At 37.4% G+C, this 27651-nt stretch overlaps 2 protein-coding genes across 5 annotated transcripts in view; both read left to right on the plus strand.

Annotated features, from left to right (window-relative positions):
• Positions 1–4634, plus strand: part of RGS17 (regulator of G protein signaling 17) — a 41359-nt gene extending 36725 nt beyond the window's left edge. The window contains exon 4 of the mRNA XM_004368816.3: positions 4443–4634. Within this exon, the coding sequence (XP_004368873.1) occupies positions 4443–4634 (192 nt within the window). The remainder of the gene's footprint in view (positions 1–4442) is intronic.
• A 9016-nt stretch (positions 4635–13650) lies between these two features.
• On the plus strand, positions 13651–27360 carry MTRF1L (mitochondrial translation release factor 1 like). Of its 4 annotated transcripts, none has more exons than XM_004368817.3 (7): positions 13651–13922; positions 17361–17440; positions 19691–19874; positions 20381–20544; positions 24266–24383; positions 25788–25924; positions 26690–27360. In XM_004368817.3, the coding sequence occupies exons 1-7, from the start codon at positions 13664–13666 to the stop codon at positions 26888–26890; spliced, it is 1143 nt and encodes a 380-aa protein (XP_004368874.1). In that variant the 5' UTR covers positions 13651–13663; the 3' UTR covers positions 26891–27360. The 4 variants fall into 4 exon arrangements, with proteins under 4 accessions (XP_004368874.1, XP_023584708.1, XP_023584709.1 ...); XM_023728942.1 differs by lacking the exon at positions 13651–13922 and adding an exon at positions 15595–15608 and having other exon boundaries at positions 26690–27353; XM_023728940.1 differs by lacking the exon at positions 26690–27360 and having other exon boundaries at positions 25690–25817.
• Positions 27361–27651: the final 291 nt, after the last annotated feature.

A 27651-nucleotide genomic window follows, 5' to 3' on the forward strand; every position in this document is an offset into this window, starting at 1 on the left:
GGTTCCTCATGAGCACAATTAAGTGTTCTGGAATTCCCATTCTTCACAATGTTATCCATAATTTGTTATGATCCACACAGTCGAATGCCTTTGCGTAGTCAATAAAACACAGGTAAACATCTTTCTGGTATTCTCTGCTTTCAGCCAAGATCTATCCGACATCAGCAATGATAGCCTTCATTCTACATCTTCTTCTGAATACAGCTTGAATTTCTGGCAGTTCCCTGTTGATGTACTGCTGCAACCACTTTTGAATGACCTTCAGCAAAATTTTACTTGTGTGCGATATTACTGATATTGTTTGATAATTTCTGCATTCTGTTGGGTCACCTTTCTTTGGAATGAGCATAAATATGGATATCTTCCAGTTGGTTGGCCAGGTAGTTGTCTTCCAAATTTCTTGGCATAGACAAGTGAGCACCTCCAGCACTGCATCCGTTTGTTGAAATATCTCGATTGATATTCAGTCAATTCCTGGAGCCTTGTTTTTCACCAGTGCTTTCAATGCAGCTTGGACTTCTTCCTTGAATACCATCTGTTCTTGGTCATATGCTACCTCCTGAAATGGTTGAGCATTGACCAATTCTTTTTGGTACAGTGACTCTGTGTATTCCTTCCATCTTCTTTTGATACTTCCTGTGCCATTCAGTATTTTCCCCGTAGAATCCTTCACTTTTGCAACTCGAGGCTTGAATTTTTTTCTTCAGTTTATTCCATTTGAGAAATGCTGAGTGTGTTCCTCTCTTGTGGTTTTCTAACTCCAGGTCTTTGCACAATTTCATTATAATATTTTGTGTTCTCGAGCCACTCTTTGAAATCTTCTGTTCAGCTCTTTTACTTCGTCATTTCTTCTGTTCGCTTTAGTTACTTGACATTCAAGAGCAAGTTTCATAGTCTCTTCTCACATCCATTTTGGTCTTTTCTTTCTTTCCTGTTTTTTTAATGACCTTTTGCTTTCTTCATGTTTGATGTCCTTGATGTCATCCCACAACTCGTCTGGTCTTCGGTCATTAGTGTTCAATGCATCGAATCTATTCTTGAAATGGTCTCTAAATTCAGGTGGGATATACTTAAGGTTGTACTTTGGCTCTCTTGGACTTGTTCTAATTTTGTTCAGCTTCAGCTTAAACTTGCGTACGAGTAATTGATGGCTTATTCCACAGTCTACCCTTGGCCTTGTTCTGACTGATGATATTGAACTTTTCCATCATCTCTTTCCACAAATGTTGTCGACTTGATTCCTGTGTTTTCCATCTGGTGAGGTCCACACGTACAGTCACTGTTTATGTTGTTGAAAAATGTATCTGCCATGAAGAAGTTGTTGGGCTTGCAAAATTCTATCATGTGATCTCTGACGTTGTTTCTATCACCAGATACAGATCCTTCTTCTTTGTTGCCAACTTTTGCATTCCAGTCAGCAGTAATTATCAGTGCATCTTGATTGCTTTTACTATTAGGCACCTTAAAACTCAGCCTGTACCAATTACCCAATTCCAAAACTGCTTCCACATTTTAGGTATCTGTTAGAGCAGGACCCCACTCCTGGTACGAAATTCTGTCTTAGTTATCTAGTGCTACTATAACAGAAATACCACGGGTGGATGACTTTAACAAGCAGAAATTTATTTTCTCACAGTTTAGGAGGCTAGAAGTCTGAATTCAGAGTGCCAGCTCTAGGGGAAGGCATTCTCTGTGTGTCGTCTCTGGAGGAGAGTCCTTGTCTCTTCAGCTTCTGCTTCCTGGTTCCTTGGAAATCTCCATGTGTCTTGGCATCTATCGTATCCCATCTCTTCTCTGCTCGCTTCTTAACTCTCTTTTCTATCTCAAAAGAGACTGCCTCAAGATACACCCTACACTGATCCTTCCGCATTAACATAACAAAGACAACCCATTCCCAAATGGGATTATAACCACAGGCATAGAGGTTAGGATTTACAATGCATATTTTGGGGGGACATAATTCAATCCTTAACAAATTTGTATTTTAGATGTTTCACATTCTGAAGCACATAAATGCCACGGAAGCACATAAATGCCACAAGATGAAACTCTAGATTGTTGTACTAGTGGGGTTTATCCTTGTTATTTAACCTCCCTACACATCTTTTGACTGATCAACAGCGCTTTCAAAGAACCAGATTTTAAGGTAAATATTTTATTTTTTAATGGAAATACCAAATGTATTTTTGTCACAGATTACTAAATGTTGAGAGTCACTGTTTTCTCTACCTCATTTCACTACAGTTTTTAATTTTAAATAAAAAAAAAATTAAACAATGAGAACTCAAGACATTTAATAATTTGAGTTCTTTTATTTCTCTCTCCTAAGATAACAAGATTCCAGCTACTGATAGGAAGCCATTATACTATATTTAACTATGCTATTATTTAAAAATAAATGGCCCCCTTTCTTTATAACTAATCTAACATTACCTTCTCCATCGAAACAAAATGTTCTCTCAAGTTGGAAAGTAAGAGCACCATTTACAAGAACTTTGGAGTGCATGGGGTAAGATATCACATTACCATAACATCCTTCAGAATAAGATGAATCAGTTTAAACTCCAATGTCAACATTTTCCTATTGAGGAGAAACACAAAGATATTTTTAGATAAAATAGAAAGCTTAGCCAAAAAAAAAAAAAAAAAAAAAACCTGTACTTTTCTTGTTTTGTACATGATAGTGACCTTATATGGCTATCACAGAAAATAAAACCTAAATGATCCATTTCTAGAACATTCTTTTTTTAAAGAATTCCTGAAAAATACATAGTTCAGCCAAGAGGATTTAATTATATATATATAAGTTGGTCTAGCTAAAGCACAGAAATTTAGCCTGGATCACCACCCCCTGACAGATCCTCCCATAATAATGGAGTATATCAGTCAACACAATTCCACATGGTCTGTAGAGCTCAGGAATCTGTGGACCCCAGATGGAATAGGGGTGACTTAAGTCACTTGGGATTGTTTCCAACTCCAGACTTAGTCCAGTGGTGGGAGAAGAAGCTAGAACCAAGAAGGTTCTGTAAAATGCTTATGAGTAAACATTTAGATATAAACATGAAAAGTTTATATAGATTTGAGTACATGGGGAGACAAATAACTCAGGATCACAATGTCCTAGTCCTTGCTCAATAATGAAGATTTAGGAAACCAATCAGAATTCTGAGTGATTGTTTGCTACCTGTAGGATTTTTCTAACATCATTTCCAGGCAAAGCTTTAGTTCTTTTCCCTGGGTGTGCTCTTATTGCTATCTATTTTTCCCCACCACCCTTTCCAGCAAGTCCTACCAGTTCCAACAGGATTGGCGCATTTCATGGGGAAAAAAAATCACTAAATTACCACAGAATTTATTTTTTTGTACTCTTTTCAAATAACACTGTATTGATTACTGGGTATCCTGAATGCTTACATTTCTCCTTTCAAAGATTCTACTTCAAGTACTTGTTCTACTCTATCTTTAGTACAGAAATCTTTGGATATTTTCCTATGTAACGATGCTTCTTATGGCTTCCCAGGTGGAAGTAAGACATGAAGAACATCTGCTGCATTGCTACTCTACTAAGCCACTCTACTAAGCCCTTCTACATTCCCATTGCCTACTTTTGACACAGTAGGACTTGCTGAAATATGAAACTATTGGGAATCAGCATTTGATATATGGTTCATTTTGCTAGAGAATTTTCTCTGCCAGTAGATTTTTACTTTGTTCCACAGGAGAGAGTCATTTCTGGCAGACACATAACAGGAGGAGGTGAATTTATACACACACACCTTACTCATCGACATGATTAGGCTCCAAAGACCAGGTTGTTATGCAAAAATTGGCATTAGATGAAAATGGAGGATGACCACATCAGATCACAAAATGGAGAATGATTACATCATTACATAACTGCCAAATTACATTATATAACTGCCAAATCACTGAGATTCATGGCCCAGCCAAGTTGACACATAACCATCATAGCCAACATTACTCTTGCCTCACACCTTGGCATTTGTTACTGCCAGACGTACGTCGTTAATGTGCAAAATAATTGGATAGTTGATTTTTACTATTCTCATATATGCAAAATGAGGATAACGAGATGGTCGATAAGTGAGGAGTAGGTGTATTGTTATGGAATTCACAACACCTCAACAATAAACAGAAATCACAAAAACTCCTGAGTGAATGTGTAGAAAAGATAAGTCCAAGTAAGCCAAGATACCTGTGCATGAAATTTTTAGTATAAAAGTCTAGTTTTTTTGTTTAATTCAGTCTTTGAAGGAGAAAAGTGTACAAGGTTATGTAGCCTTTGAAAAGACACCTCAAATTTTTAGGTAGTTGGACTTACTCTTTAAAGTTTCTCTGAAATGTCACAAGCTTATAGGTACTTAAGTGAGATCTTTTTGAAAAAAAACATTAACATATCTGCTCTTATTTCTTTTTAGGTCAGTCTCGATTCTCGAGTTAGAGAGGTGATCAATAGAAATCTCTTGGATCCTAATCCTCACATGTATGAAGATGCCCAACTCCAGATATATACTTTAATGCACAGAGATTCTTTTCCAAGGTTTTTGAACTCTCAAATTTATAAGTCACTTGTTGAAAGTACTGCTGCTGGCTCTTCTTCCGAATCTTAATTTTTATTAAAAAAAAAAAAAAAGATTTTGAAGGGCCAGGATGGGAAGTAAATGTAGTTCAATAACATCGGAAACTGAGTTCCTGGAGAACTACAGTTTAGCATTCCTCAGGCTACTGTGAAAACAATACAACCATTATGGTTTTTGTCTCCATTTTTATCAAGATTATCCATGGTTAAGTTTGAAGAAAATAACACTTAAATGAATTGCCAAATTAAGTTTGTTTTATTCAACAATTCATTCTACTTTGCAAGCAAACTGTATTTGTAGTCCTATGAACAGTCTCTTAGTGTACCGCCAGACACTGCATGTGTGAAGTAAAACTGCTTCATTTGCCACGTAGTTGTTGTAATATTTAATCCAATGGCATAACTTATATCTGTATTTAAGGACTTTTGTGCAATATGGTCTTATAGAAATAATTGCCAAAAACTGGCTGTGGTTTGCATTTTTTTAACTTAATCTAAGACAGAAAAAGCCAATTTTTAAAAACGTAACAATGGTATTCAACATGCTATATACTGTGTTTAGTACACTAATTTTGAAGCTATTATTTCTGTACATGAAAAAAGAGCTATTTATAACTGTTTGTTGGGAAATCCTAATGGGAGGGGGGAGATTCCTCTGGTTGTTCACTGCCAAAACCGTGGCATTTTCATTACGGAAGAGTTTGCTATGTAAAATAGATAAGAAAAAGAAGAAGAAAAAAAGCACAAAACAATTTGAAGATAGCCTATCTCAATGACAAATCAATGAATGATATTGTTTTTAATTGTAATAGAAAAAAATTATGTATATATCAGATGTCCAATACTGTAATTTATTAAAGACTGGCTCTCCAGTTCTAAAATGATTGTGTAAAGTTATGTACTTCAGCAAGAAAAAAAAAAAAAGCTTGATAACTTAGTTTTGGAATATAAAGGATTTAATAAAGGAATGCCAACATGTAGCATACAAAGTTTTGATGATTAGCATCTGTCCGATGGCATATTTTCCTTGAAAATGAAATGCAGTGAAAGGCTAAGTTTTTAACCAAGAAGAGTTTTATAAGGGTTATGAAGAAGATGATTCTCTACTTCAGACCTTAACTGTTTTCACATAGTATCATAAGAATAACTTATTTTATAAATGTTCAAACCAAACTATTAATTTTCATCCATAATTACAAGGCACTATAGTGCTCAAGTCTTCTAGCTGCCATATTATTTTTTATATGTACCACTAAATCTTTAAGACAGAATACTTGTCTCAACTAGCATGTACTTTTGACATTTGAAAAAACAGTATCCTGTCATGTATAAAAAATAATAATAACCAATGTCATGTTTATATCAAGTGTTACATTTGAATATTAATACCCCCTGGAGGCTATTTTTTAAATCTTAAACTGAATGAATATAATACTGAGTAACTTAAACTGCAAGTTTTAAAAATATTTATATCCACTGAGAACACTGGCCTTATATTAAGGATGATATTAAAATTATAGGTTTTCTTTGTCATTTTTTTAACTACCTCTCATTTTTTTAATTTATTAAACATTTTTAAAAAAAACAAGTTTGGGGTTTCTTTTTAAATTTATTTTACTTGAAGGCTGGCATTGTAAGTTTCTTTTTCCATAAACTTAAAACATTTAAGGGATTGTTTTTTTAAGTGAATTTGATTTTCTAGTTTATATAGAATTCAGGAGATATGATTCAAAGGGCTATTATCTATTCCCTATGCAAATATTTTAACTGTTGCAATGTTTGACAAAATGGGATTCAAAAAAGTCTGCAGAGTAGAAAACAATATGTTCTGTTTACACTAGCGTTGCTGACTATCTTACCATACTCAGCACTTTTAAATACATTATTTATGAAAATGTAGTTAAAATGCAAGATAGAAAATATTTATAATCATTTCTTTTAATAAATGCCTGTTTTGTCTGAAAGTGTTACTGTGTTAAGACATATTTTATCCATGTCCATTAGATATTTACTATTTGAATAATAGTTTTCAGTAGAATGTTGCTGTGAAAAAGATAGCTATGAAGATGTTTACAAAAAGCCCGTTTTTTTTTTCCTAACGAGTTAAGTAAAACCTAAAAGAATCATCACTTCTGTTGTGAAGTTCTATTGTTCCTGAAATTATTTAATTTTACTCTTGATTAGAATTGAGTTTATTATGCTCCTATGATGTCTACACACATATGGTGTAATATCATACTTGTTTCTGCGTTTGAAGCACAATAAATTGGTGCACATGACTAGAAAATATGTAACATACTCTGACACAACGCATGAATCCATCTTTTAAATGTAGACTTTATATTCTTGTTGTTACTATATATGATGGTGACCTGCTAGCCATAAGTTATCTTTATAAGATACTTTGGACTATTAGATGAATTGTCTGTTTGACAATACCTTTAATATTTTACCAAATGTAAAAGATAAGGGCCCTTGTAAAGAGCCCTAGTCTCTAACCTGGGCCTTTGTAGAACACAGATTTTACAACTGGTATATCCTTTTGAATTATGATTAGGAAGTTGTATTGAGGATGGTTCTAGAGTAAATTTATACATCAGATGTTGGTAGCCATGCTAGATGAGTATTTCTGTGCTGCACTATTTTCGGAGGTGGGAGTAGGTTCTCATTTAATTTCAAAATGTTGAAAATTTCTAAGAGTGCATCTGTATGTTTGCCACTACCAGTTTTTTAAGTATGGCATAATTCCTTCTGTTTAAATTACAGAGCTATAATAAACGGACAAAAAAAAGTCCTCAACTGATGTCTACGCTACCATTCCAAGAGCACAATATTTGTTTTAGTAGAATTTGATTTTTTCTAGTGAGTAAATTACTCCCTGGGGAAAAATTAGCACTTTAAAAGGGACACTTCCTACTTTAGATTGCCAAAATATCTTTGCATACTCTCAGAATGTGCCAATGCACCAGAAAGAGGTTAATGCACTTTCTAAAGTGCCTAATTCAGATGTGTCTACAATGGAAAGAAAAGTATATAAATATGTATGAGAGCCAGATTTCTTCAGAGATTGATCTTGTATATAGATCACACTAATAATGGATGGCGCTTCACTCTGGCTGCTATTATGTTACCCTAATGTAGTATTGATCCCCTGACAGTATTCTAGAAGCAGCTTGAAGCTCAGTAGTTGTACTGGCATAGGAACAATAAGAGCAACACAATTTTTATATCAAAGTTATGAAGTACAAATGTCAAGACCATAATGTGGTCTTTTTTTTTTTTTTTTTTCCTTAATCTAAAAAATATGTACATAGGATGACCAGTTCTGATATTTGGTCATGGTGCATGGGGTGCTCATTAGGATCCTTTAATGCTGCTTAGGTTCTTACTTACAGAATGAAATGTATATTGTATATTTACCTGATAGTTACATTTTGCAAAAGGACTATATAAATAGGTAATGTTTATTTATTAGGAGCAAAAATACATTTTCACCCCATTAAGCTGATTTAAAATAATGCCTGCTTAATTTTGAGTTATCCATTTTTTTCTTTAACTTATGCTGAAAAAAGTAAATCATTGTAATTGTGACAAATTACATTTGCAAATAATACATTAGATGCTTTGGGGAAAAATGTAAAGGGGAGGAGTTAAAACAAATCAGGAAAAGAAGAACCCTTCTGAAAACCACCTAAAATTTCTTAGATCTAAAATGCTTGTAGATAGAACCTAACAAAAATGAACACTTTTGAGCTTGACACATTGGCAAATTATTTTGAAAGGTGGTAAAGATATTTCAAAAATATTTTCTTGGTTGTGTATATATAATTGACAGTCTGTGATCCTAATTTTCAAAGTGTATTTTGCAAACACTTATATTTGAGTGCTTTTTTTCAGTTATTTTAAATTTCTGATTAATATGTTTATTCCGAGAGAACAGTATTCAATCTGTAAAAATTTTAGTAATCCTTCACTTGCTACAAGTGTAAATATTTATCAGTAAAACTGACACCAAAAACTCGTTTCAGATCTTTCCTGCAACACGCTTACTACATGCCTGCAACACACAGAGTGCGGAGTGTGTAATACTGTTTAAAAACACCCATCTTTAATTTTCTGAGTAGTTTAGAAATTGTTACTATCACAGGTATAGTCCCCTCTAGCCCAAAGTGAAATCTTTTCAGATTAATTCAACTGGAAACTAAAAACTTATATTCTAATGAAAACACCACGAAAGAGAAGCTGCCACCCTACCTGATAGCAAGGGCAGTTCTGAGGATTAATTTCTTCCTATAACAAAAGCTCTAAGATGAGTGGGAACAGGAAAGCTATGAAGACAATAACCAAATGTAACATTTCCTAACACATCATATATGATCAACACCTGAAATTCATTCACCCTTCATTATTTCTTATATTAAATCTCCTATTTCAGAAATTTCAGCATTTTAAAACTGTTGACTTAAACCAAACTGCTGTCATAGGAGTCCAGCTTTTAAACAGTTAGAAATACATATTTTAGAACAATAGTTACAGAAATTGAAAACTAGGCTTGGATATGTGTCCTTTCTAACAATCTAGCTCTTATTGCTGTATTAAAATGTTGCCACATATAATGCTTACTAATGGAAAAGTGTGTCCACAAATTCATATATGGAGTGTCATCTTAAAAAACGTTGGGAACTCAGAATTACAAATTTTATTTCAAGTTACATTTCTGTCTCATTTGACCTTGGGCAAATCATTTAACCTCTGAGTCTGTTTCCTCATCTGCAAATGAGGAACATATTTAATTTACAGTATTACTATGAACATAAAATGAAATAAACATGGAAAGAATAAAGTGCTATATAGGACATTATTTTTATCAAAGTTCTCCAGATCAATAATCCCCATTTTTCAAGAATATCTGTATTAAATGTCATTTTAATGCATTTTCTTGTTTTTTCAAACATTTAACAAATCTGATTTAATTTCCTATTAAGAAAAAAAAAGCTTATTTTAAGATGGAGGATGTATCAATATGGTATTGTTCAATAATGTGATTCACAATCCTTGTTTTCAGTTCACCAACATCACTAACCTATAATCTAGAAATATGTTTCTTTCAATGCCATATGGGTATTGGAAAATGAGAGCTATTTAAAAATTTAAGTTAAAAATAAAGTTTAAATAAGATAGATCATTGAAAGTTATATTTTCCAAAACAAATAAAAAATATTCCCAAGGATAAGACTATAAATATCAAGTCATTTACCAAATAAATAAATAAATGAAGGGATTTGACAGCCACTAACAACAAAAGAGTGAAAACTTAACTTCTAAGACATTGGCCATTAGAAAACATTGCTACTGGCATAGAATAGAAAGCATTTTTTTTTTTTTAAGATTAAACCAAAAGACCCACTGCCGTCGAGTCGATTCCACTCACATTGACCTTACAGGACAGAGTAGAACTGCCCCATAGGGTTTCCAAGGAGCTGCTGGGGGAATCAAACTGCTTTTGGTTAGCAGCCTAAGCTCTTAACCACCACACCACCAGGGCTCCTTTTTAATATTAGGGTAGTATGATGTCCTTTAATTTTTACCATGAAAATATGACAAGAAAATATAAATAAAAGGTGGTTTATGTGTTCATAAAATTTTTTACTAATTCTTTTATTTTAGAAGAGTTTTTAGATTTACAGAATTGCAAAGATATACAAGAGGCCGCCTGCTGAGTTGGCTGTTAACATCTTACATTAATATGGGACATCTGTCACCAAACTTGATGCATTATCAAGTCCATGTTTGACTTAGATTTCATTTGATTCTTAGCTAATGTCTTTTTTCTGTTCCAGAATCCCATCTAGAATACATCTGGTCATCGTGTCTCCTTAGCCTCCTCTTAGTTCTGACAGTTTCCCGAACTTTCCTTGTTTTTGATGATCTTGACAATTTTGAGGAGTACTGGTCAAACATTCTGTATAATGTCCTTCAGTTGGGATTTGTCTGATATTTTTCTCATGATTAGACTGGGGTTATTGGTTTTTGGAAGAAAGAGCATAGAAGTAAAGTGCCATTCTCATCCCATGATATCAAGGGTACATAATAGCATCATGACTTAAGTTTTTCTGTGCTTTTCTTTCCCTTTCCTTGAATCTATTTTGTCTTTTTACCTGTGTACAATAATAGACGTCCTGCAAATGCGAGATTTTTCAACATGTCATTGTTGATGTTGACCATTATCCCCTGGCTGAGGTAGTCTTTGTTAGGTTTCTCCATTGTAAAGTTACCCTCAGTTATACATTTTCTAGGAGGTTATATTAGAGGTAAATTTCCTGGACACTTACACTGAGCTCAAAAAAAAAAAAATTGAGCAGATTCCTCAGCACCACTATATTCCATTAAATGATTTCTAACGAATACTATGAATACAATGAACTGGAAGGTGAATGGTAAAATAAAACTCCAAAACAGTGTTAGCTTGAATAGTCACTTAATGGAGGTGAAAACATTTTTTTTCCCACTTCCTGTATAATTACCATAAATCCTCTACATTCCTTGGTAGTAAAGATCTTAATCTTATTGTCATAAGAGATAATTTAAATGGATAATCACTTTGCTGAATGCTTTTCTATATTGCCCCCCACAGAACGATGAACACTGAATATTGAAATCATGTAAAAGACTTGATACTCCCCCCCCAGCTTTAATCTATTTGTCACAAATATGTTTCTCATATATGATTTTAGGATTTTTTCTAAATATTAAAAATAATTTCAATGTGTTTGATTCTGTAAATTTTATTATATTAAATGTGTAATTTCTTACTACCATGTTCATTGTACTTCATAATCTAGATCTATATTTTGGACTCCACTGATATTACTGGACCACAAAGAAGTTTTGAATGCATTAATACAATTTAAGAGGCACCATGCTTGGTTATTTTGCAATGCCAGAATAATTGTAGGTGCTCATAAATTGACGAGATAATCCAGATTATTTTTCCTTCCATTTAAGTTTTCCTGGGCTTTTCTTTCCTTTTGCTTGAATTTATCTTTTTACCTATGTACAATAAGACTTCCTGAAAATGCTAGATTTTTCAACGTGTAACAGAATTTGAGCATGACAATAATGTAAAAAAATTCAGAAGTCTCACCCTAAGTATGTTTTATTGAGTTTTCAAAGTAAAACTACAACTGTTTTAATTTGACTATATTGTGGAAACCTATGGATATTATTGTAAAATGCATATGCATTATACTGATTTTCTTAAACTGGTTTGTAAAGAATTCACCAATGTATCCCTAGACAAGTTACTGTTTCCTCATTGTAACAGTGTAGAAAACGTACACTTAATTATGTGTTTTACTTAAAAGTGTTTCTGCATCTGAGGGAAAAGAATAAATTTTGGTTGGATTCTTTACATTGTTCTGTAAGGTTATTGTTTATTACAATTTTGCACCTTTTATAATATATTCTTGCAATTATTTATGTTTTGAGAACTCAGGTGAGAGATTTATCACTTTGAATTCAAATGATTCCCAGCATTTCTATGGTCCAAAAAAAAAAAAAAAATCAAAGTTGAGTTTAGGTTTAGAAAATAAACTTACGAATAGAGATGTAAACAACCTGGCCAATCTTGTTCTATATTAAGAACAGAGTTAAAAAAACAATGTGTGATAGCTACCACTATCCTAAAGAGAAACAATTTTATAAAGCAGTGTGGTTTGAATATGAATTCAAAATTAAAGAATTGAGGTCATCAGCTGGAGCTTTTAAGTAGCAAACCTATTTTTGCTGTATATTATTTGGCGAGTTCTTTGATTCTTCAACTTGACTTCGCATTTGTACGCAGTGTAAAGGGAAGAACAGAGGCAAAGTAAACTCATTTTTTAAGAATTTTATACTTAACCTGGATGGTTTTGATTAGATGACTTAAGGATGTTTTAACCTTGTCAAGGGCTCTCGCTTTCTTTTTTTTTAAAAAGAAAAAGTTACAGGCTGTTGCAGCTCTGTCAACAGTGTAAACACTCAGCACTTAGTGTCTGGTAGGTTAGGTAGTGGGAATTGCCAAGTGTTCCATCATCCCCCAGGTATGCCTTGGTTGTACTTACTCTCTCATATCCATTCCTCTGGTGGGCTGTGAAAAGGTTTTTTGAGAACTGCAAAGCATTATTCCAATAAATTTCAGAATTCCTTGCGCCTTTCTGCCACCTGCAGTTTTAGAGGAGAGATGGGGGTTGGGGCACCGGAGAAAGGGCTCGGAAGGTTTTGCTGGAACACGGAATCAACCTCTTAAAAAAGCAGCTGACAATAACGATGAGTACGTGAGATGGGCCGACAGCTGGCTCGGCGAGGAAGGAAGCTGTATGAAAGCAAGTAAGTTACTTGGCAGATAAAGGGCAGGAAAGTAGTTTCTGCAATACCACTCCGTGGTTGCCTTACAATATACTTGTCACATTCTCATTAACTCGAGCCTGACCCACCGCCGAAAAGACACAGACGCACACACACTAATGACCACTCTGTATTTCCCTCTTAGAGATGAAAGGCCACGCTGGCACTGAAGAGGTCTTTCGTGGCTGAGACCTCAGTCCTTGTAGCGGACACTAGACTGCCCTCCACTGCGCTACCTGAAGCCGTCGCTCACTGCCTGGGAAATAAATCCTCGCCGCCAGATAACAGTGTGGCTACCCGCAACTCTCCCCCTCCGTCCCCGAGCGCTGCGCGGGTCCCGCGAGAAAGTGATTCTGACCGAGCGTTTTAAAAGTGCCCTGGGTCAATTAACCGCTCCGCAGGAACCTCCCTCCGCTGGCTTGACAGCGGCAGGGCCGACAGCCCCACCCCTTCTGCTTTCCGACCTGCCCCTCAGCTTCCGGCCTCGGCGACCAATTTACCCCTTTAATGCGCGGCCGGAAGTTTCACGCAGCTGCCAGGAGGCCTTTTAAACCCAGCGCGTGCGCAGGCGGGGTGCGGCAAGCTCTCGCCCGTTTCCGAGCTCCTCACCGTGTCGCGAGACTTGTTCTGTCCGGAACTTCCGGCCTGGTAGCGCTCGATGGGTTTGGCCTCGCGATGCGGGCCCGTATCCTGTGGGAGGCGGCTCGGTGCCTGCGGTCCCGCGGAGCTCTCGTCCCGGCCCGCCGGTCCCTAAGCAGCGGAAGCCCGCCGCTGGAGGAGCTGTTCGCCCGCGGCGGACCCTTGCGGGCCTTCCTCGAGCGCCATGCAAAGTCTGAAGTCCAGTTGCAGGCCAGGGGGCCCGAGCTGGCAGTGGTGGCCAAACTGCTGAGCGAGAAGGAGCTGGAGCTGCGGGAGACCGAGCACTTGCTGCACGGTACGGGCCGGGCCCAGGGAGCGGATGCAGAGGGAATTCGTTTGCCTTTTCCGCTAGGCTGCTGTCCAGGGTGCCCGCAGTCTACCCGGGTTTGAGGCTCTTTACTCAGGCGCAGCCTTTTTTGGTTTGGGTGAGCGTGGTGCGTTCTGCTTCTGTCGTGTTTGCGCCCATGGTACAGTGCTCCGTCCCCTTCTGTAGCAATTAAGTTGACGTTTATTGGCTGCATACTCTGCCGAGAGGTTATTAGCCCACTAAGGACAAATAAGACGCTATCGTTGTCCTGTGCTCTAGAGCAGTGCTTCTCAGAGTGTAGTGAGGTGACCACCTGCACTAATAATATCAGGAGAGGTGCTTGTTAAAACCGCACTTAATGACTCAGACACTTGAGACCTAGGAATACGCATTTGAACAAGTTTCCCAGGTGATACATGTGCATACGATCTGGGATGAGCCCTGAGTTTCTGCCTTTCTTCAAGTTCCAGGGGATGCCGAGCTGCTGGTCCAAGAACCACACCTTCAGTAGCAAGGCTCTATAGAGGGTCTACTTGGGGAGACAGAAGTAAATATATTATAATGCAGCTGATAAGTAAGAACAAGTATGTGAATAAAGGCCTAGGAGAGCAAGAACAACTTGTTGGGAAGGCTTTACAGAGGGAGAAAAGCCCACCCTTAAAGGACATGATACAGGCAGGCCCTGTTCCTAAGTCTCTTTAAGTCAAATTTGTATGTAAGTCGGAAGAGTTAGGTGCTGGAACACCCGTTAGACAAGTGTTTTGTCTCAGTATACAGTATATACATATAGTATATGGTGTACCTTTCTATGTATAAAAAAATTAAACATTTCCAGATACACGAAACATCTAACATGATACAATAATAATTACAATGTTTTGATGCATGTCACAAATTAGTGCCCCTTTGTTATACTGAACCATTGTATGTACCGCAAATTTAATATAATAGGCTTTAGTGAGGTTGGTTCATAACTACAGGTTGTACGTAGTAAGTCAGACATTTGTAACCCAGGGACTGCCTAAGCTTAATTGAGCGCTTGACCATGCTCCAGGCTTTGCTTAGCTTTCTTAATTTCACGTAACAAACTATGAGGTAGGCTCTTTTAGAAGAGGAACCTGAGACGGGGGGGGGTAAAATAATTCCGCTCATGGTTGCAAGAAATAGAGGCTGGATTTGACTGACTCCAAATCTCATGTTCTTAACCACTGTACTCTGTTAATTAAGGAAGAAGACAGGTTCAAGAACAGCAGATTTGCAGCATCTTGTTGTTACGTGCCATCCAGTCGGTTCCGACTCACAGGGACCTATTACAATAGAACGAAACACTCCCTGGCCCTGTGCCATCCTCACAATCTGCTACATGTGAGCCCATTGTTGCAGCTGCTATGTCAGTCCATCTCGTCAAGGGTTTTCCTCTTTTTCACTGACTCTCTACCAAATGATGTCCTTCTTCAGGGACTGGTCCCTCCTGATAACATGTCCAACATACCTGAGATGAAGTCTCACCATCCTTAACTTCCAAGAAGCATTCTGGCTCTATTTCTTCCAGGACAGATTTAATCATTCTTCTGGCAGTCAATGGTATATTCAGCATTCTTCACCAACACCATAATGCAAAGGCATCAATTCTTCTTCGATCTTCTTTATTCATTGTCCAGCTTTCGCGTGCATGTGAGTCAACTGAAAATACTGTGGCTTGGGACACGTGCATCTCAGTCCTCAGAGTGACACCTTTGCTTTTTTTAACACTTTATAAAGAGGTCTTTTGCAGCAGATTTTCCCAATGAAATAAGCTTATTTCTTGACTGCTGCTTCCGTGGGTATTGATTGTGGATCCAAGTAAAATGAAATCCTTCACAACTTCAACCTTTTCTCTGTTTATCATGATGTTGCTTGTTCGTGTAGTTCTGAGGATTTTTATTTTCTTTATGTTGAAGTGTAATCCATACTGAAGGCTGTAGGCCTTGATCTTCATCAGTAAGCGCTTCAAGTCCAGCATTTTGTATTGTTGTTAGGTGCTGTCAAGTTGGTTCCAATTCGACAACCCTATATACAACAGAATGAAACACTGCCTGGTCCTGCGCCATCCTCACAGTTTTTGTTATGCTTGAGCTCATTATTGCAGCCATTGTGTCAGTTCATCTCATTGAGGGTCTTCCTTCCTCTTTTTCGCTGACCCTCTGTTTACCAAGCGTGATGTCCTTCTCCAGGGACTGGTCCCTCCTGATAATATGTCCAAAGTATCTGAGACAAAGTCTCACCATCTTCACTTCTGAGAAGCATTCTGTGTACTTCTTCCAAGACAGATTTGTTTGTTCTTCTGGCAGGTCCATGGTATATTCAGTATTCTTCACCAACACTATAATTCAGAAGCATCAGTTCTTCTTTCGTCTTCTTATTCATTGTCCAGCTTTTGCATGCATATGAGACGACTGAAAACACCATGGCTTTGGTCAGGCACACAGTCCTTAAAGCGACATTTTTGCTTTTTAACACTTTAAATCTTTATGGTGGCTCAGTGGTTAAGTGCTGTGCTTCCAACTGAAAGGTCAGCAGTTCAAATTCACCAGATGTTCCCTGGGAGAAAGATGTAGCAGTCTGTTTCCATAAAGATTACGGTCTCAAAACCATGAGTCAGTTCTACTCTGTCCTATAGGGTCACTATGAGTTGGAGTTCACTCGATGGCAACGCGTTTGGTTTTTTTGGAATCTTTACAGAAGGATCTTTCTGGGAACATATGGTGGGTTCGAACCACCAACCTTTTGGTTAGCAGCCGAGCGCTTAACCACTGTGCCACCAGAGCTCCTTCATGTTGTCCATAGGGTAGGGCAAATAAGAGACAGTATATTTTGTAAGGTAAAAACAACTCAAGGATTAACAAGAATTAGGGTGAAAGACAGGAGAGACAACTACAACATGTCAGTGTTCTGTAAACATTAGGCAGAGTCAAAATGTTTGCGTGTACACTTACGTTAATGAAACATTTACTGATAAGATAATAACTTTTTACCTTTATAATTTTGGTTTAAATGGAGTCTTCTATTCCCCTTCTGGTCTTTCTAACTAGCTCAACGCATTCATTCTTCATTAATACAGGCTAAGTTGGAACACTAAGCATATTTGTTCGTATTATTTTACGGCAGTGGGAGTATAGAAGATTTTTTAATTAGCCTCATTTTTTTATGATTTTCTTTATTTTTAGTTTTAATTAGACTTTCTTTTGTCATCAGAAAATTTTTTTTAAGCTATATGCTTATGAAGTCTACTGTATAAAATGCTACTTTTAATTGCAGTTATTAAAGGAGCAAGATAGACATTTTGTTTTTCTCTTCAGCTGCAGTAACAATAAAACTATTACCCTGAAATCTGTTGGCAATTTAACACTAATTATGGAAAACTTAACCTGCTGCCTTTTTTTGTAGATGAGAATGAAGACTTAAGGAAGCTTGCAGAGAATGAAATAACTTTGTGTCAAAAAGAAATAACTCAGTTGAAACATCAGGTATGATATTTGCAAAAATAAAGCATTTGAGCTATTGTTGTCATTAGGTGCTACTGAGTTGGTTCTGACTCATAGCGACCCTGTGTACAACAGAAGGGAACACTGCCAGGTCCTGTGCCATCGTTACAATCATTGCTATGTTTTAGCCCATTGTTGCAACCACTGTGTCATTCCATTTCGTTGAGGGTCTTCCTCTTTTTCACTAGCCCTCTAGTTTACCAACCGTGATGTCCTCCTCCAGGGACTGGTCCCTTCTGATAACATGTCCAAAGTAGATAAGACGAAGTTTCATCCTTCTAAGGAGCATTCTGGGTGAGACCTAGAGTAGGCCCTCATATTTTTAAGAACTGAATTGTATTGCTTTGGTTTTATATCCCAGAGGATTGCAGGAGAACTTATAGGAGTTAAATGAAGAGGAAGCATCATATGAAATTGGAACCAGGCTTTGCTCTTCGTTAATTCTATAAAGCAGAGCTTAAAAGTTTACAGCAGTTATCTCTGGAGATGTAAGTGAAAGAACATGTTAAGATGAAGAAGGGGGCTTATTTTAGAGATCCTGTCTCTTCTCTAGCCAAACGTGGAACTTACTGAAAATCAGTGTCCCCTTCACCTACCCTACAGGGAAAGTTCCAGTATAGGGTGAAAATTCTAGTGTAGCTTGCCTTCTACCTATTTTCTAAATTTTTTTTGTGAACTAGAAGGAAATTTATATTAACGGTTTCTGTTCGTTGGCTAGTAACAGAAGTAAAGTCTGTCATTTATTAGTTCAACTTTTAAATGATCACATTGTATCGCCATAGGCTAGAGAGATGGAAAGTGGTAACAGGTATAGCCCCCAACCAACATAAACTGTGACAGTTCAGAAATCAAGTAGATTTGGGTTCTAGCTCTTCCACTTTTTAGTGGAGTGATATTGGGCAGCTAGATAACTCAACCCCTCTGTCTTACTTAGTGCTGCTATAACAGAAATACAAGTGGGTGGCTTTAGCAAACAAATTTATTTTCTCACAGTTTAGGAGACTGGAGGTCTGAATTCAGGGTGCCGGCACTAGGGGAAGGCCTTCTCTCTCTGTCTGCCCTGGGGGAAGGCCCTTGTCTCTTCAGCTTCTGTTCCTTAACTCCTTGGTGATCTTCATGTAGCATGACATCTGTCTTCCCCCATGTCTGCTTGCTTGCTTGCTCAGTGTGCTCTTTTTATATGTCAAAAGAGATTGACTTTAAAGCCACACCCTACACTAATACTGCCTCATCAACATAACAAAGAAAACCCATTCCCAAATGGGATTATAAGCACAGATATGAAAAACAAAAGCAAACCTGTCACTCTTGAGTTGATTCCAACTCATGGCAACCTATAGGACAGAGTAGAACTGCCCCATAGGGTTTCCAAGGAGAGGCTGGTGGATTTAAACTGCTGACCTTTTGGTTAGCAGCCATAGCTCTTAACCAGTGTGCCACCAGGGCCCCCCCACTACAGGTTAGTAATTACAACACATATTTTGGGGGTACACAATTCAATCCATAATACCCTCTAAACTTAGTTTTCACATCTTAAGGTAGAAATGTTAAAAGCTACCCAAGATTATTTTAGGAATTAAAGTATGTTAAGTGCTTTGAGTTCCTGGCATAGGTTAAGAAACCAGTAAATGTTGGTAGCTTTTCTTACTAATCCACCTGTTCTAAGAAGCCTTTTTCTGTATCCCTTTAACTAGTACATAAGTGTGAAACATACTATTGTAATGGAAGGAGGGCTGATCTAGGAGTCCTGAGACTTGAGTTCTTGTGCCTGCTCTGCCAGTAAGGAGCACTTTGCCATTTAACAAGCATTTAACCTCTGTTAACCTAGTTTCTTGTACATGTAAAATGAGGGAATTAGACCGATCATCTCTAAGGGCCCTGTCAGTTCCAAAATTGCAAGTTTATTTTCCATATTAAGTAGGCTTAAAAAAAAACAAGTTCAGTGCTCTTTTTCTGCCCAACAAGGCCTTATGTTTCAGGAGGGTAGAGCTATAATCATCTATTTCTTTTGCATACATACAGTATAGGGTCCTACTCACAGCAAGCATTTAATTCTTATAAATGATATAAAGTATACACGAACTCCCAAAAGAAATAAAAACAAGCCTATAAGCATTAGCTGAACCTTAGAGCATTTAAAATATAGTTGTAGTATTTATATTTTCTGGAAGTTATGCATTAACTTTTAAGTAGTTCTTAATTACATAAGGGATGGTATTTTTGTATTTACAGATTATCTTACTCTTGGTTCCCTCAGAAGAAACAGATGAAAATGATTTGATCCTGGAGGTAACTGCAGGAGTTGGGGGTCAGGAGGCAATGCTGTTTACTTCAGAGATATTTGAGATGTATCAGCAGTATGCTGCATTTAAAAGGTGGCATTTTGAACCTCTGGAATACTTTCCAAGTGAAATAGGTCAGTAAACTGATTTGTTTTGAGTAAATGTGTAGATTTAATTTATCTGCATGTGTCCTAGGAAGAGAGTTGGAAAGACCATTGCTAGGCCTGAGAATTTGTTTGCAAAGATACTTAAGTAGTAGTATACTCATCATTTACCTAATAATTTTGAATGCAAATATACCAGTTTTGAAATGGCCTATGAAATGTTAGTCATTCAGTAATACTAACCATTGAATGACTAGTGGCCTTTTAAGAGTGGTCTTTTAGATCTGTTAGTCAATCAGTTCGTTAGCACTATACATGTTTTATGTTTAATAATGTAAGCAATAATATTAATCATTAAAACATTGAACATTATAGACTTGCTAAAGTTTTTTAATTAATATGGTTTACAGTCTGTATGCTTACATGGTATTCTTTTGTGACTCTTTTAAGTATATTTCTAGATAGTAGAAGTGATGGCCAATTATTTATAAATGGCAGGAATAATAAAAGAATTCCCTTTTCCCTATCTTATCCAGGTGGCCTGAGACATGCATCTGCCAGCATTGGGGGTGCAGAGGCCTATAAGCACATGAAGTTTGAAGGAGGTGTGCACAGAGTGCAGAGAGTGCCAAAGACAGAGAGGCAGGGCCGCATCCACACGAGCACGACGACTGTAGCGATTTTACCCCAGCCTGCCGAGGTGAGGCATCGTCACCTCCTCATTCCTGGAATCCCGGGGCCAGCGTGGCTCTCGCCTCCAGGGTAACACGCTGTGTGTATTGAATTAAGTATGTCTTTATCATTTGGCCTTCAGCATATTATTTTTGAGTTGCTTTTGAGAATTTAGGATCTCAGTCCAAAAAGTATTAATTTTAACAATAGTTGGTAAGAATTAAGGGTTTATAAATGGTCTTGTCTTGCTTTATCAATTTATGAATTTTTCTCTACCATTAACATTAGATATTGTGGGACCATTTCCATAGGTGAAACAATATTAACTTTTTCTTTGCTAAAAGGATTAGGTTTTATTCTATTTGAAAGAGAGTCTAAGAATGATTGTCTTTATGATGACTTTTGCTTTGTGTGACTGGTTCCCAGGGTATTAACAGCAAGCGTTCTGTTTTAACAAGGGTAATGACTTAACAGAATTGCTACTTCATAACCCAAAGCCATTAAAATGGAAGTGTCTTGTTACAGTGTTGGTAATGAGTATACTTCACGTTCAGAAAGCAAATTCTGTTTATATTGTATTTGTAAAATAGTTGGGAAGTTCCATTTTGCCTGCAGCCATTCTTCTGGAAAGCTACTCTTACATGATAGGAAATATTTGTCTTGTTTTTCAGAGTGAAGTATTAGTATTTTGGGGTGAAGGGATTTTTAATTGAGGGTTTCTGTTTATTAATTTGGCGAAAGAGTGCTGTTTGACTCTGTGACAGGGTTAACGGACTTCCTTTCTTTAGATCTAATTTTTATGTGCTGCCTACATGAGAAAAAGAACAGTTGGTGGAGAGTGAAGTAGTATAAGGGCAGGAGCCACCTCTAGACACTAGTCACTTCAAAAAGATGGAGACTGAGATCCATATATCATCTCATTTAATTCTTTTGGCAACTCAAAGAGGGAGCCAGATAGGGGGATATGGCAGGCCTATGGAATGGTAGGATTCCTACTGTTGGGGTTATGGACATGTCACGGTATTGTTCAGGGGAACATGGCAGGCCTATGGAATGGTAGGATTCCTACTTTTGGGGTTATGGACACGTCACGGTATTGTTCGGGGGGACACGGCAGGCCTATGGAATGGTAGGATTCCTACTGTTGGGGTTATGGACACGTCACGGTATTGTTCGGGGGGACACGGCAGGCCTATGGAATGGTAGGATCCCTACTGTTGGGGTTATGGACATGTCACAGTACTGTTTGGGGGGACACGGCAGGCCTGTGGAATGGTAGGATTCCTACTGCTGAGGTTATGGACATGTCACGGTATGGTTCGGGGGGACACGGCAGGCCTATGAAATGGTAGGATTCCTACTGTTGGGGTTATGGACATGTCACGGTATTGTTCAGGGGGACATGGCAGGCCTATGGAATGATAAGATTCCTACTGCAAGTGTTATAGACGTGTCACGGTATTGTTCAGGAAACAGCTTTTTTTAAATCTAGTGGTTCCAATGGCGACTCCCAGGACAGAGCATTATCCTGACGTCAGATCCCAGTGTATTCATGAATTGAGCCTTTACCCTTGAGTTCTTGGCCTTTGTCATTTCCATTTGCCTCACCTCTGCCTCCAGATGTGTATGACTCCCTTTTATTTAAAATCAAATAAAGTAAACCCTTCCCATAGTCATCAAGCTAACATTGCTTTTTCTTCTAAATTTTTTTTTAATTCAGAAGTACACTATAAATTCTCATTTTATGGTACAACCATTTTGGAAAATGATAAGGTGCTTCCTTAGAAAGCTAGAAATAGAAATACTATATGATCCGGCACTCTCCCACTTGTAGAAATATATCCTGGAGAAATAAGGGCTGTCACACAAATAGACATATGCACACCCATGTTCACTGCAGCATTGTTCACAGTAGCAAAAAGATGGAAACCTAGAAGCCCTTCAGCAGATGAATGGATAAACAAACTATGGTACATACACACAATAGAGTATTACGCAACGATAAAGAACAATGATGAATCTGTGAAAACCTCTCACAACACGGATGAATCAAGAAGGCATTATGCTGAGTGAAATAAGTCCATCACAAAAGGACAAATATTGTATGAGACCACTACTATAAAAAACTCATGAAAAGTTTACACATGAAAAGAAACAATCTTTGCTGGTTATGAGGGAGGGGAGGAGTGGAAATGAAAAAACACTAAATAGACAGTAGATAAGTGGTAACTATGGTGAAGGATAAGACAGTACACAATTCCGGGGAAGCCAGCACAGCCTGTCCAAGGCAGGGTCATGGAAGCACCATAGACACATCCAAACTCCCTAAGGGACCAAAGTGCTGGGCTGAGGGCTGTGGGGACCATGGTCTCGGGGAACATCTAGCTCAATTGGCATAACATAATTATAAAGAAAATGTTCTACGTTTACTTTGGTGAGTAGCATCTGGGGTCTTAAAAGCTTGTGAGCAGCCATCTAAGATAGTCCACCGGTCTTACCCCGTCTGGAGCAAGGGAGAATGAAGACAACCAAAGACACAAGGGAAAGATTAGTCCAGATGACTAATGGACCACAAGTACTACAGCCGCCACCAGACTGAGTCCAGCACAACTAGATGGTGCCCGGCTACACCACTGACTGCTCTGACAGGGATCACAATAGGAGGGTCCCGGAGAGGGCTGGAGAAAAATGTAGAACAAAATTCTAACTCACCAAAAAAAAAAGACCAGATTTACTGGTCTGACACAGACTGGAGAAACCCCAAGGGTATGGCCCCCAGACACCCTTTTAGCTCAGTAATGAAGTCACTCCTGAAGTTCACCCTTCAGCCAAAGATTAGACAGGCCCGTAACACAAAACGAGACTAAAGGGGCACACCAGCCCAGGGGCAAGGACTAGAAGGCAGGAGGGGACAGGCAAGCTGGTAATAGGGAACCCAAGGTCGAGAAGGGAGAGTGTTGACATGTTGTGGGGGTGGCAACCTGAAAACCAATGTCACAAAATGATATATGTACTAACCGTTTAATGAGAAGCTAGTTTTTCTGTAAATCATCATCTAAAGCACGATTTAAAAAAAAAGTCCAGTGAAAACCCTAGGGATCACAGCGGCCGACTAGAGGCAGCCAACAAGAAACAACATTCTTTAAGAGAAATCCCTGGACAGTGCAAACAGCTAATGCTAATCAAAAGGCTGCAGCTGTGGGTACACCCAGGGGCACCTAAGAAGAAAGGCCTGGCAGTCTACTTCCAAGTTTTATTTAAAAAAACTCATTTTAACCATATTCACATTTCTCACAGTAGCTAAGTTCTACTGCTTATGTGGTGAAAAGAGTGTGATTTAATAGAGAAGCCTGGTTTTTGAGAATTATTTTGACTCCCTACTCTTCCAAAAAAAGTTTAAAAAATGGTATCCTTCCAACTGCTTTATATTCTTATAATTAAACCTAAATCATATGCATTCTGTATGTGGCATATATTTATAGAGTGAAACCTGTGAAAGCCAGAACCTGTGTCAGGTAGAAACCTGTCAGAAGAGGAAAACTCAAATATTTTCCATTAAAAGGAGCAATAGGAAGGTGGTAACCTGCACCTTGTCAAAGGCAGAAGCTTGCAAGACCCAGAAAACAAGGCAGTCCCGTTGAGTTCTGGCTCTCACAGGTTTCACCGTATTTATAAATGGATAGTTCCTGTCTTTGAATAGTTGGTATGCATAATTTTTTCAAAAATCCCAACTTTTCTCTTATGTATAGATTCACCTCGTGATTAATCCTAAAGATCTGAGAATTGATACTAAGCGAGCCAGTGGAGCTGGAGGCCAGCATGTAAACACCACGGACAGTGCAGTCCGGATTGTTCACCTTCCAACAGGTATTCAGCAGTACCTTTAGAATGAGACACCGAAGAAAGAAAGAATCAATTTCTGAAGTACTTGACTAATTTGCCACTGAAACAGACCGTCAGTTACAGAGGGGTGTATACAACTAAGCCTTCTGTTATTAACTCCTTGATTCATTTAGACTCACCCTTAGTGAAACTGCTCTGCTGGATGACTGCAAAGCCAGAAAGAGAGGTTAATTTTCATATTAGTAACAATGAAGAAAAGGTGTGGGGGGTTTTTCCAGTTATCCTGCTGAGGTTTATTCTAAGCGGTTTTCACTATTTAAAAAAAAGCTCACAGTGAAGTTAATTATTAGGGGTTTTTATGTATCAGAAAATGGTCTAAATCACTGGAGGGAGGGGACACGGACTCCTTTGAGAAAATGAAAGTTTTGGACCTGCTTCCCAGAAACATATATATATGCAAAATTTTGCATATAGTTTCAGGGCTTCTCTCCATTAAGTCCACCCACAGACCTCCAGGAGTTCTGGTTCTAGATAGTAAAGCAGTGGGACTGTATCTAAGCCTTCAGTATACTACTAGGCAGAGCTATGTATGGATTATAAGTGTTAAACTGCAGTGATTTACATGTGATGAAGAGTATGTGGATAGCAAACCTCACTTATCTTGAAAGAATACAAGAATCTCTTGAAGATCTCAAATAGACATGATTGTCATTAATTGGTAGTGATTGATGGGAACATTGGATTGGTATGTTTTTGTTTTTCTAAATATGGGAAAATCTCGTATTAAACTTGAACAGAAAAAAATTAGAAGGAACTACTCCAGAATATTAATAGTGATCATCCCTAGTAAAGGAGCCCTGGTGGCACAGTGATTAATTAAGCCTTCAGCTGCTAATGGGAAGTTTAGCAGTTCGAACCCACCAGCTGCTCCACAGGAGAAAAATGTGGCAGTGTGCTTCAGTGAAGACTACAACCTTGGAAACCCTATAGGACAGTTCTACTCTGTCCCATAGGGTCGCTGGGAGTTGGAATCAACTCAATGGCAATGGGTTTTTTTTCCAATCCCTAGGATTTTTAACTTCTTTATATCTTAGCTTCTATAATGAGTAGTTATTACCCTAAAAAAAATACGGTGGCTGCAGCTGAGGGTGTGGGAAAGCAATCTGTCATTAAATGATATATACTTATTGTCCAGTATGTACGCCTTCAATATGGAAATACTTTGAACTACCACTCAAATGTAAATTTTCAGTGTTTTGATAAACTCTTTGAAAGTTACTTGTTGATGGTCTTCCTTTTATATTAGAGTCCTACTTTTCCTCTCATAAAGGAAGAAGAAAAAGGATGAGAAGGAAAAGGAGTGTTCCTTGATAATAGATGAAGAAGATGTTTCTATTAAAACTCTTTAATTCTCATAACACTATTCAGGTGTTGTTTCTGAATGCCAACAAGAGAGATCTCAACTGAAAAATAGAGAGATGGCTATGAAAAAGTTACGTGCAAAGCTGTACAGCATGCATCTAGAAGCAGCAGCAAGTAAAAGATACAATGCTAGGAAGATTCAGGTAAACAAATTTTATAAAAGCTTCTAAATCATATATTTTTAGATAACCTAGTTTTTATATATGCCAAAATTGGCTTAATTGTGAAAATAAGAAAACAATTAAGTAGCTTAACCAAAGGCTGTACTTGTATTATAGTGATCTTACACCTTTGCCCTGTTTTCTTCAATCGGGCATTTTTCTAATAGTTCTAAGCAAAGTTAATAAAAAATATTATATTGATTCATTTTGAATCATTTGAGAATATGGATGCAAAAAAGTTGGAAAGCAAACTTATTTTCTTCCTCTTTGGTATTTAATTCTATAATGACAAAGCCCTTTTAAGAATTCCCTAAGTATGGGTAATTCATCACCTTGGCACCACTGAAGATTGACTGGTAATTCACAGAGATTGAATATATTCAGCCACCATTTGAGTATCAGCTGTGTGCCAGGCTCTTTATATACATCATCAGTGTGTAATATGTGTTGTTATTTGTACTTTATAGATGGTGAAGCTAACATATAGAGTTGAAGTTAATTTCTTGAAGTCTTAGAGCTTTCAAGTGGCAGAGATGGAATTCAGAGACTAATATGTCTGACTTTAAAAGCCCATATTCTTTTCTGTATATTGTGTTTCCATATCATTTGGGGATTCAAAATGTGTAAAACTTGGTTCTTGCATTGTGTTTCATAATACAAATCAAGAACTTAATCTCCAGATAGTTAAATTTGTAGGTGCGAGTTGGCGTGTATCTAACTGCATGTCTTTTTTTTTTTTATATATAGATTGGAACTAAAGGAAGGTCAGAGAAAATAAGAACGTATAATTTTCCACAGAACCGGGTCACAGATCACAGAATAAACAAGTCACTTCATGATCTTGTAACTTTTATGCAAGGAGAGTATCTACTAGATGAACTTGTACAGTCACTAAAGGAATATGCTGATTATGAATCCTTAGTAGAAGTTATTTCCAAAAAAGTTTAAATTGATTTGTTGAAGCCTTTTATCACTTACAAAAAGGCTGCTGCAGCAGATCGCACTGTGTGTAAATACTCGCCAATATTCTCTTGAAAAACATAGGTTAACACAGTTGAGAATAATATCCATATTCTTATTATGACAGATAATTTATATAAATCTCTTTCAATGTATTAGTAAAAAACATACAATATAATCATGACTGGTTGTAAATCTTGGACTCTGTGTGATCTCAGAAGTAGACAAAAAAATAGTCTGTTGTTTTATGTAAAATATTTAATGAATGATTAAAAATTTGGTTTACTGTAACTTTCTATCATGGATAACTTCAAACATAAAAGAAAACAGGTGTATGACAATAAATATTGTATTAGCGTCCAGTTAGGAAACAAACCACATCGGTAATATGAACAGGGAATCCCTCGGTGATGCAAACAGTTAACACATTCAGCTCCTAACTGAAAGGCTGGAGGTTTGAGTTCCCCCAGAGGTGGCTCTGAAGAAAAGCCTGGCAATCTAATTTCAAGAAAAACAAAAAACAGCCATTGAAAACCTTGTGGAGCACCGTTCTTCTGACACACATAGGGTCGCCATGAGTCCGAGTTGACTAAATGGCAGTTGGCTTACTGGTTATCATGAATACATGCACAGTAATGGACAAATTCTGGTCTGTGAACTGACATTGGCTGCTGCTTTACACATTAATCTAGCTATTCCAAGATGACCAAGTGTAATTTTTGAAACTTAGGAAGGGTAAGGATAGAGTC

Source organism: Trichechus manatus, unplaced genomic scaffold (assembly GCF_000243295.1).
Source record: "Trichechus manatus latirostris isolate Lorelei unplaced genomic scaffold, TriManLat1.0 scaffold00002, whole genome shotgun sequence".
Lineage (NCBI taxonomy): Eukaryota > Metazoa > Chordata > Mammalia > Sirenia > Trichechidae > Trichechus > Trichechus manatus.

Bases quoted from the DNA above. Each gene is read 5' to 3' on its own strand.
- MTRF1L (XM_004368817.3), top strand. From the start codon at position 13,664: ATGCGGGCCCGTATCCTGTGGGAGGCGGCTCGGTGCCTGCGGTCCCGC. The intron at 20,545-24,265 runs GTGAGGCATCGT...TCTTATGTATAG, and splicing joins TTTTACCCCAGCCTGCCGAG to ATTCACCTCGTGATTAATCC. The intron at 25,925-26,689 runs GTAAACAAATTT...TTTTATATATAG, and splicing joins ACAATGCTAGGAAGATTCAG to ATTGGAACTAAAGGAAGGTC.